Below are 11930 nucleotides of genomic sequence, written 5' to 3' on the forward strand. Positions count from 1 at the left end.
ACCAGCTGAAATACTTTCAGAACCGGAGCGTATGTATGCATCCATTCGAACAATACCCAGCCGCGGGATTTTATTCACTATGTTCATGTAGCCGTAAAGCTCATACAACCCGTTGTTCCATCCCCTGCGATACTTGCCGTCGCCAGTGTGCAAAGGTTCAAAAATCTCCCGCAGAATCTTTTCTAATAACTCATTACTGCTATTTTAATAAGAGCATGGACCCTTCTGAAAAAGCAAACTTTTCTGTTTGTTTTTTGTTTCTAGACTAGAGAAAGTCGCGCTATATTGATGGGTTACAATTTATAATATCAATTTAGTCCTGTTCCCAAATGATCCCGACGATCGCTGAATCTATAAATTATGAGACAGATGAGAAACTTGAAATGATTGGCCAACTACTCATACCCACATTAAAGATTAAAAGCCCCATCTATGTTCACGATAGTTCCTTCTGAACAAAATTTCAAAAGAAGGCAGAACGGTATAGGGATAAATAGTTGGTCCACTTCAATCGCTGGTATGAAATATGATTTAGCTGAACACCAATTACAAAAAGCCAATTACACCAGCTACACCAATACAAAAGCATCAACAAACCATTCGGTCACCGTTCCCTGCGACGCATCGTGCACGCTCGTCCCAATAGAGCTAACCCGTTCTCGTCGTCAGATAGCGACCTTCGCTCGAGCTAATTTTTCTGGCGCATCCTGAAATAATTCCTTTTTTGAGTAATACTTATGTTTTTAAGAAATTTACTATATGCAATGATTTCCCATTTATCATCTTTAAATATTTAAAAATCTAATTCTACAAAATTCGGTAAAATTTGTATAACAAACAATTAAAAAGTAAACTGGTGGTCTTGCACAAAAAAACTTTAACGGCAAACACAGCTGAGTTGTAGACCGAAAAGCCTTTGCAATTTTTCATCCTGTGCGAAAATATTCCGCTTATCGTTGTCCAAGATTGATTCAATGCGATCGTATATTACACCATGTACGCCCTGCTGCTTGTACCAATCAACGGAAGCGCGATCACGTAACTCGTCGTCCCACAACATAACCCACTTATTCTGACGGTTGGCCAAAGCCACTGCGTCTGGATGAGTTTTGAAAATACTCGCTGCCGGCACAATGCCATTCAAATCAAATGCCTGTGCGGTACTCACAGCCGGATGTAGACAATGTGTGCGTGGGTCCAAATACCCAGGCAAAATTTTCGACACCAATAAGAATACTGGATACATATTTTGCTTGAAGCGAAGCATAATGCAAATGTCCGCGTCAAAAGAACTGAAACAACAAACGCGCCCCCAACTGGCTTCTTTCACCACCTGCAGTATAGCTTCGACGAAGTCGTTCTTATCGATGGTCTGTATGCTCTCCACGCCGCCTTTGTAGACCGCTTGCGGCCACTTGATGTCCATGTTACAACCAAGAAATCTGTTTGTCTTAGCGAAGAACTCTTTTAGTGTTGGAAAGAGACGCTCATTCTCGTCACATAAGCTGTTGGGCGCAGCATATTCCACGATTTCATCATTTACGATTTGATAAGTTGTCAAATGCTGCAACTCCTCATAAGTAAAGTCCTTGATTGCTTTCAATGAAAGGTCATCTTTGGTAATCGGGGCTTCCAACTTCGTACATGTAAGTACATCAAAGTCATGAAAGATGATAGGCACCATATCTCTGGTAAGCATCACATCGAATTCGACCATGTCTGCGCCTGCTTTGAAAGCTCCATTCATAGAAAGCAACGTATTCTCGGTGATTGGCGCTGGGTTGTTCGCAATGAAACTACGTCCCATGCCGCGATGTCCAATGTCCAATCCTTTCCAACGGTTCGGCCAATACTGCAAGAAGGTTGTGTTCAATTGCACCTTCCACTCGGGCATGGCATTCACAACCAAGTAATTGATTTGTAACTTAGCCACTTCCAAACCATTCGAGATTCCATTAAAACTTACTGTAAATTGACCCTCACTGGTATTCAATGCCTCAGGCGAAATGTATTGCTGGCCCAGAAACTGTACGCAACCAGTCGACTCATTCGACAAATTCAACTTCATCAAGTAGCCCACCAGCGCTTTGTCCACCGTTATTACTTGAAACAACAATGTATCGTTTTTGAACACTACTCCCAAATCGGGCTGATCTTTCATTTGGCTGCCACCATATAGCATACTGGAGTATTGAACATAAGCACGCGCAGATGGCAGAAGGGGCAGCATGAATTCCGGATGAACAGGTTCCAATTTGATACGCACTTCCTCGTCCGACAGCAATGGGAAGTTCTCTTTGAACTCCAATGCATGGAATAATTTGAAGAGCACCACATGCCCTGTATTTAGCCAAGCTTTACGCACTTTCGGTTTATTGGGACACATGCAGCCAAACCTATCGACACATTTATCTTCCGTGCATTGCAACATGATTTCCCGCGCGCGCTCGTGCGCCTCCCAACGTCGCACTTGTACAGCACGCGTCGCTTTGTCCACGGCGGCGATAAAGTAGCGATAACGTATCAACTTCTGAAGCGACAACTCAACCACACCAGACCATTCGTTATAATCATCTTCGGAGCGCTTTAAGAGTGGCGCCAACTGTATATCCCAGTCGCCAAGCGCCTCTTGATTGCCCATCACACCGACAACTTCATGGAGCGCTATGCGGATCCCAGACAAATTCACCGTAAAATTTACACTCGCTGCTGGTTCGGCAGTCATTGTTGAAGTTGTTTGGAATTTCATTAAATTAACCAACAACGACCGATGATTTTTAGCGAAATGTACACAAGAATTTAGAAACAAATTTTTAAAATTTCCACGGCATGTTAATTTACGGCATACAAATTTTGACAACGCAGGCATGTTTGGAAAGACGATCGGTCATATTATACAAAAATTGACTTTCAAACAAAAAATTGAAAAAACACGAAAATGAATTTATTTTGAGTTTAAATACAGGCAAGTTATTTTTTCTTTAACCCTTTCGTACCGAATACTTCGCATATGTTGCAGACTTATAAGTTTTCAGGCCACCAGAATTTTATAAAATTATACTGCTGTTGCCGACTGAGTTGGTGCGTGACTACCATTCGGAAGCGCACAAGTTCGAATATACGTGCATGAAACATCAAATTATAGAATACGTTTTTTCTAGCGGACGCTCCTCGGCAGCAATGACAAACCTCCGAGTGCATTTTTGTCATGAAAAACTCTTCATAAAAAACATCAAAACACATACCACAAATAGGAGAAGGAGCTCGGCGGAAGGAAGCTCGGAAACAATTGTATGCTCTAATCAAATGCTTCTTATTCATATTGGCCATAACGGCATTAATTGAAGTCCTCAGAGAAGAAACTGTATTATTGTATTTATTGGTTTCACGTTCAAGTACGTCCCATACGTAGTAGTCCAGGGGCGAACGGGCGAACTTAAAAAAATTACAGATTTTTAAATCGGTGCGATTTGCACATATAGCGACATGTCTCTTCGTTTCTTCCATGTTCCCGTATGGGGTACTATAAGAGGGCAATGTCCTAATTGTGCGCAAGTGCAGGGTTAAGGAAGAACAAAAACTATTTGTGGGGAATGTAATATTCTTTTGTATAAATTAGTCCAAACAAGATAACAAATAATTACTCAAAATATATAGCAATTAAAAAAATTATAATCATTTTTTGCTCCTCTAACCAGTTGAAACCTTTACCTAAGCCAAGACGACCCCAGGTTTAGCGTTTAATTTCACTGAGTACGGCATCCACGTATTTATTCTTATCCATGTGATGTAAACATTTTTCACCGCCTGTATACAACTCTTGTGGCCATTTCACTTCGATGTTGAAGCCCAGCACCCTGTTGGCTTTTATGAAGAAATCTTGCAAAATCGGAAAAAGCGGCCCATGTTCTTCGCAATCGGTAGCGTAGGTCAAACTTGTTATCGGCACGCAGACAATAACAACAAGACAATATTGGCTGCCGGACGATTCTGAATTTGAAGAAAATTTATGCAAAAATCATGGCACCATATACTTTGGAAGCGTCTCATCAAATTTTACCATATCTGCACCAACTTTGAATGCTTGCTTGATTGAGCTGACGGTATTCTCTGTCACATTTGCCGGATTGTGTTGTACAAAGCCACGTCCCATGCCACGATGCCACGAAGCCCAATGTACAATCCCTTCCAGCTCAAAGGCCAATATTGCATGCAAGTGGTTGTCAACTGCGCCTGGCAGTCAGGCATTTTATTACACTTCTCGAAAAGCTTTTCGATTGACTGTGCCTTATTTTCCACCCAAAAAAAAAAGATGCGTTGCAAAAATTGAAACGATGTATATCTATTAAAGACAAATTCCATACAGATATGGAGAATTAAATGGAGCCAATACTGGCTTTAATGTTTTACGAAGCACATGCAGCCCTATTACGGTTAAAGCACGTGGACTTCTCGAAATCGGTAGGCGCTATCGATAACATAGACTATTATTGGTACTACTGGCACTGGCTAAGCAAAGCTGCTATCATCGTTGAGTTCAAGCGGCAACTCTTCTATCGACAAGGAAGTTTTTTTGAATATAGCTGCGTTGATTTAGATATTAAAAATTAAAATTACGTGCGCAGAACAATTTGAAGCTCGTGTGGCTGAGTTAAAAAAACCCTTTCCTAGCAAAGCGTTCTCAAAAAAAAACGTCTCCAGTTAATTTTAAACAGCAATGGGAAACAATCAGCAATAAATTGAATGCCCTTGGGTCACCATTAAGAAATAGCGATGAAGCTTATATTTTTTTACTATAAAATTAAATTACAAATTCTTCTCATATGGCGAATAATTCAAATTAGAGAATCATGCGCTGAACCTGTATAAAAAACATCAAAATTCCGTATTCGGAATTTCGTATTACTGTTTCTGATCGCAAATCTCTTAAAGAAATTTGTATGCTTTAAAACGTAGAGTAAAAGTTGGCCTGTTCTTACAATCATACCATTTAATCAATAAAATCCTTTTCGATTGTAGTCTAGATAAATGCGGATCTTGTTTCTTGGCAGCCAAAATTTTAATGTGCATTCCGTAAAAACATCCAACAATACCAGGAAAATCTATTTTAAAAAAATACTATCTGGCTTCTGTTTTTTCTGCATTTGAGATATGAAATTTGTTTTTTAGAGAGCATAGGACTGCTTCTAAAACGTCGAATGTTTCTGGCAGGACTAAGCTATTATCTGGCTGAAATATCCCAGGAGGAAGTCGTTTCCAACACTTGTCGGATAAGGAAGTATCCTGTCACAGAAATCGCAATATAGCTAACAATTTTATAATTTTGGAGGCAGATGTTCCATTTTTCATATTCGAATGTAGTTTTGTTAAGTCGAAAATCGACTTGCAATCTGAAATAAAATAAAATGTTGGCCAACTGTAATATAAAAAGTCCACAATGCGAAATGAGCAGCACTTATCCACAAATTAAAATTTTAACATTTACGTGCTATCTGGTAAATTTAGGATAACCGATCTTTGTTTTCCAATTTCCCTTTGAATTTTTAACTAAGCACTGCAGTCTTTATCACTTGAAACTGAATCCAAAAGAATATAAATTTTTGTACAAAGCTTACAACTTAAATATTTTAAATTGAAAACTAATGTCAGTCTTGTCGTTTTGTTAAACTTATCGATAAATTGTCGGCGTCGCACAGCGCTTCGAATCCACACAATCAATGTGGAAACTCTACTCATGAAATGATTACCTCACACTAATCTCAAAAATGAAATCGGTTTTTCCTAACCAATTTTGAAAAAAAAACAACAGAGCTTTACTTTTCGATATGGAGGTGAAATAAGGCATAATTGTTGACATTTATAAAAAGTCTACAGAAAATAGCAAATAAAATAACAAAATGCTTAGGAGTCGCTGTTGGGAGGGAGACACTAATATTTTTTCGATAGTCAAGCTGCGGTCAGCGCCGTATTGCAGCTCTCTTCTGGTTGACTCCTGCAAGGAGGAACTCAAACGTCTCGAACTTGCAGGAAACATTTCCCTTATCTAGGTTCCTGGGCACAGGAATATAGAGGGAAATGAAATTGCCGATGAGCTTGCCAGGAACGGGTCGACAGAACTGGTTTCAGTTGTCCCCTTCTCAGACATCGGTGTCCCCTCGACCGTTGTTAAAGGGAAACTGCACAATTTCTTTCTCAAAAAAGCGCAAGACAGATGGAGATGGATTGATGGACAGATGTCTCATCGTGTGCTATTTCTAAAACACTATGACCTCAATACGATAAAAACAGAACGTTTAAGGTGATGGGAATTCCGCGCCAATCAATTTCCAAACTCATTGCGGTGTTCACTGGTCACTGGGTGATTGGAACTCATGCGGAGAAACTTGGACTTCCGTACAACTCATATTACAGAAGCTGTGGGGATCCTGCAGCGATAGAGACTGTTGAGCACTTGCTCTGCACATGTCCGGCTCTGGCTGCTAGGCGCTTGAGATTCCTTAGCGTGCCCTTTGGGGATGGCTTGAGGAAATTCTACAGCCGAGATCCCTTTTCTCAACGGACTTGGATGGCTGTAGATGATTTTCTCTTCTCTAAATTTTTTCGCAGGTAGTAGTCCACATTATGGTATCAAAACGGTTACTTTGAAGTCTACCTGTGGTACTCTCGCCATTTAACCTACCTACGTACGTAACAAAGTTTTCCTAAAATTAAAAAATAAAACGAAAATAATTTTATTTTTGTTTTTTGTGTTTGTTTTTATTAACTATTCTCATAGATTTTTATTTGTTTTCCACAAGACTTTTAGAAATAGAGAAAAATTGTACATCAAAGATTTATCCATACGAGTAATCTTTAAAGCTTTTTTAAAACTCTTCTTAAACCTATTCCGTTTGATACCCATATTGTGATACATATGATTTTCAATTAACTGATGAGTTAAGTGAAATTTGACTTTTCTAACAGATGACAACCCTCTTTCAAAACCTAAAGTATATTCCAAAGGCTGGTCAGAGTTATAAGCGATCCGTGTATCAAATTTCTTCTAAATCCATCTAACCGTGAAGAGTAATCTCTCATGGAGTCTTTTTTCATTTCATCAAATTTCGAATCACCCTGTACCGCTAAATCGAGTTCTAACTTCCAAAAATAAATAATAATCGAACAAGCAATGCAGGTCTCTGATGACATTCACAAATAATGCTTATGCGTATCAGTATTTGTTTCCATATATTTATGTTTTGAGACATACAAATAATGGAAGTGTTAATTTTTGTCACTACACGCGAATTTTCTGATAGCTAGGGGATGCAAAGTAAGATGTGCACAAAACTGACTATCTGTGTGGGAAAACCCAGTCAGTTTAAAATTAAACTCCAAAAATTTACCAAAAATAATTTATGGCTTTATAGACTAATACTTTTTTAAATAATGGTTTAACGATAAATAAAATTTATAGAACTCACTAGGGGTACTCCCGCTAGTGAGAAATATAGAGAAGCTAAAACACCTACGAAAAAACAGCATGAAGGCACTTTTTCAAAATAAAATATTTTCACGAGGCGGAGAAATACGAAAAAAATATTACTTACCCCACTTACCCAGTTATAGAGGGTACAAATTGCCATAAACCATAACACAATTTTAGGAGTTCTTTCTTTTTGCCCCTAAATTTCCCCAATTTTTTCATATTCAAAAATAATATATTTTTTTAATTTTTTTTTCATGGGACATACAGAACAGCATTACATCTTGTTGATATGCAAAGCGTGGAAGGCAAATGATGTGTACAATTCATGTTAATTTGTGGAGATGTATAAAGCTTAGAGTCTATTTTATTAATATACAAAATAGGTTAGACAATTTTCTTAATTGGAGTTTTAGTTTTATAATGATACCAAAAATCCGAGTTTCAAGACTTTCGCCTTTTTTGCATTTTTGCCCATGTTCAGAGAACTGTGCGTCGTCTCAACATATTAAGCCAATACCGATTCAGTGTCGATTCTACTACAGAAATTGCAAAACTTCTCTAAGATACGCAATGACATTCGAAACATGTTGAGTATACAGGGTATTCCGTATAATGTTTTTTTTTATATTTTATTTTATGCTATTCTCACAGTGAAAGCTCTTACCGCTCTTTTCGCTGGAAATTTTGACAGAAAGTTAGCATTTCTTTAACTGACACATCTGCGTATCGGAAAATCCCCAAGTGATCGTCGAGAAGCTAACGCATTGGCAGATCGAAACGAAAGATACTGAAAATTCGAAAAAATGTATAAATAGAAATAAAATCTTTTTATTGTTGCATTGCCAATTTGGATTGCCAATTTCATTGTGTACACATTCCATAAAGGTGAGTGCACATTGAACGTTTGCAAGCTGTGTACAAGTAGTAATTTATCACAAGCAGCTAAGAATCACTGCATTTTCATTCAATTGTGTATTTTTCATGCTATTTGCATATACTCATTATACATGCCCTGAATTCCATTTAATACATCCCCATTCAAGCACCTATTGAATACCGTTGACGTATTGTGCACGGCCATTTCATTTAATATTCACCACAAATACTCTCAATTGACATATCAAACAATTTCAATAACTTTCAGCGAATAAAAGCTGTTGATAGAATTTTAATGCAGTCATTTATAATGCCAGTTATTTTCTGCTGTCAACTTAAATCAACTGCTGCTGTGGCAGTTGTTCCGCAATTCATATCTCAAGAGCATTGTAATCACAGTCACCTACTTTTACTATTGCAATGCTGCGCATAATAGATGGTGAATTTTCATGAAACTACTGAAGTGCAGGAAAATATCAAAGATAAATTATTTGTTTACCAGTATTCTTATATGAATATATTATATGAGTATTATGGAGTATGAATGGTAGAAAAAGGTTGGACACTTCTTGAATATGCTTGAAATCAATTGTTGTTGTCGCCTTCCTTGCAAGGACATTTTCTTAATCCAATTTCATTTCGGCCATAACTCGATTTGCAACTGGCGCAAAAGTAACCTTGCGATGTTTTTTGGCTGTAATTAAAAAAAAATAAAAAACTTTGATTCTTCTTGTGGATTATTTTTATTTGGTCTTTTAATTTTTTTTACATCAAGTCGAGAATATGATGTCATGTAAACGGCCGCCGCCACAGTTGATTGCCATTTGAGCCCTTTTTATGGCATTTTCCATCACTTTGGCCAAAATTTCCGGCGATAGGTCCTCACATTCTTGACGGATAGTGTCTTTAAGAGCTGCAAGAGTCTGAGGCTTGTTGACATAAACCCGCGACTTCAAAAAGCCCCACAAAAAGAAGTCTGGAGCGGTCAAATCAGGCGATCTTGCTGGCCAGTGCAAATCGCCAAAACGGGAGATTAGGCGCCCGGGAAATGCATACTTCAACATATCGGTTGTGGCACGTACAGTGTGTGCCGTTGCACCGTCCTGTTGGAACCACATGTTTTCCAATCCCAATTCATCAAGTTGCGGCAAAAAGAACTCGTTGATCATTGCTCTGTAGCGCTCTCCATTCACAGTAACCGTTTGGCCCGCGACGTCTTCGAAGAAAAAAGGTCCGATGACTCCTCCAACGAAAACAGCACACCATACAGTGACTTTGAGCGGGTGTAATGGCTCTTCGTGGGTTACACGCGGATTTTCAGTGCCCCAGAAGCGTAAATTTTGCTTATTTATGTACCCGCTAAGATGGAAATGGGCCTCATCACTCATGATTATTTTTGATGAAAAATCATCTTCCTCTTGGTGGTGATGCACCGTCTGGACTTTGTACGGAAACATCTTCAAATCTTGTACCAAAATTCGCTGTAAAGACCGTAGACTGATACCCATTTGCGTGGCACGTCGTCTGGTCGATGTCGACGGCGCTTCCACGATATCCTCGGCTTCAGCAGCAATATTCTCTGCAGAACGGCTACTCTGGGGTCTGCCACGCCTGGCAGCATCTCGTATTGTTGGCTCTTCGGGGCGAGCGGCTAAACGTCGCAGTGTTTTACCAGTAGACGTTGGACGGCGAGGAAATCTGCGACGAAATTCACGTTGTGCCAAAGTTACCGACCGATTATTGGTCAAATAAATAGTCAGCAATATTCCGCGTTCTGGAGCAGTGTAGCGTAACATTGTTTATTAACTTGTATTTCGCATGTGTTTACTACACAAATGTCAAAACAGAACTGACATTAGGGGCCAATCGCAAAATTTATAGCATTTTCTGATAGGAGGATTACTTTAGCGCCACCTATTATATACAATTAATTGGGCAAGTCTTACTGCGTTTTTTGACGCTACCAGACACCGATTGCAAATGACGATAATGGCCATTCACCCCCTTTTGCGCGTTAATGTGCACATTGACTTTGCCTAGAAAAATAAAAATCTGAAGGATGGTACAGATGGGCACACAGCGAAACCTACTACCCAGTGTTTATTCAAGAAGTCGACCGCCGATCACCTTTTCAAAAAGAAAACAATTCATATGAAGGTGACAGGTACAGGGTGCCAAAGTACAAAAGTAAAATACAGAAACAAATGTGAGCGAAAAAACAAAGTATGGCACCCTGTACTGTATAAAAATAAAGTACAAGGGCAAATCATTTATTTGGTTCTCAATATACATAAATAACGGTACTTTCGAACAGTCCAAAATAGAACAAAAGTAATGGAAATAATTCAAGCTTTTAGAAAAGTTACAAACTGTCACTACAGACAAAACACAAGGAAACTGGATCTGGTTGTAATCAATTAAAAATATTACTTTTTTTTCGTCACATCACTCTCAAAGCGCAAGAAGAGCGACACCTCGGCTGGCAACTTAGAGCCTAGACAGATGGTGGCGTTAAACGGGTTAACCAACTCATGCAAATGACCAATGACTTAATTCTCATAAGTCAATCGGGTTAGGGGAATTTTCGATGGCAACATTGCCGAAAAATGACAGTTCATATCTATTGTGAATGAAAAATAATCAAACTTTTAAACAGAAGAACGAAAGCGACAGCTTGAAATGCTAGCTTGCACTAACAAGTTTTTTTTTGCGGATGAGGTGGTTTAAAATGCCTAATGCATCATCAAAGCTGCCGTCGCAGCAGTAGAATATCCGAGACTAAAATAGCCCCCTTCCTTTGAAACCGTCGCCCACTCTGGAACCGTTTTCGCATTACTGCAGAGTGGCGTTCCGTCTTCTACATTCAAAGGTCTATGCCTATGTGCCTGCGACCAGTTCCCGCTTTTTTATACGGAAAGATCTTTCCGCGAAATCACTGATGATCCCCCTCCCACCTTTCCTCGCTCCATAGCATCTTGTCGATTACATTTTCAGTGAGTACAATTGACTTCGCAGAAGTCCCTGCTCTTCCATGAGGTGACGTCTTTTATAGGCCTAGCCGTCCATCTGACGCGTGTTTCGTTAATCCAACGGTCTTGCCATAGCCTTAGCCTTCCTTTTTGTTAGCTCTTTCTTTCATTCCCTCTTTCTCCCAACAATTCAAATTGATTAGGAAATCTTTATTATTTTTGTGTAGAGCTATTCATGACATTCATTTTTTAAAGATAATCCTTTTCAATTGTTGACCGCAACTGCGCCGTAATTCAGCCATCTATGAACACCAATTCTGAATGACGCGCTGGATGAGTTCGGTCGATATCTCGAGAATAACTTTGGTAATGTTGGCTTCCAATGCTCCAATCGAATTTTGTTTATCCACAGATCATTTCGACTTTACATACCCCCACAAATAAATGTCCAAAGGTGTGATATCATACTCCACCAAGGTCAATATACTGGTCCGCGACGAGAGATAAATTGCTCACCAAAACGACGGCGAAGTAAATCTATTGTTTCACGGGGTGTATGGCAAGAAGCGCTGTCTTGTTGGACCCAAATGTTGTGGCGATCAAGGGCTTTAATTTCC

The 11930-nt window shown here is 39.1% G+C and overlaps 1 protein-coding gene across 1 annotated transcript; it reads right to left on the bottom strand.

Annotated features, from left to right (window-relative positions):
• Positions 1–760: 760 nt before the first annotated feature.
• LOC129246224 (putative glycerophosphocholine phosphodiesterase GPCPD1 homolog 2) lies at positions 761–2886 on the bottom strand. The gene has a single exon (XM_054884862.1). It carries the CDS (start codon positions 2867–2869, stop codon positions 878–880), a length of 1992 nt encoding a protein of 663 aa, XP_054740837.1. The 5' UTR covers positions 2870–2886; the 3' UTR covers positions 761–877.
• Positions 2887–11930: the final 9044 nt, after the last annotated feature.

Source organism: Anastrepha obliqua, chromosome 4 (genome assembly GCF_027943255.1).
Source record: "Anastrepha obliqua isolate idAnaObli1 chromosome 4, idAnaObli1_1.0, whole genome shotgun sequence".
NCBI classification, from domain to species: Eukaryota; Metazoa; Arthropoda; class Insecta; order Diptera; family Tephritidae; genus Anastrepha; species Anastrepha obliqua.

Excerpts from the sequence above, each read along its gene's own strand:
- LOC129246224 (XM_054884862.1), bottom strand. The coding sequence starts at position 2,869 with ATGCCTGCGTTGTCAAAATTTGTATGCCGTAAATTAACATGCCGTGGA.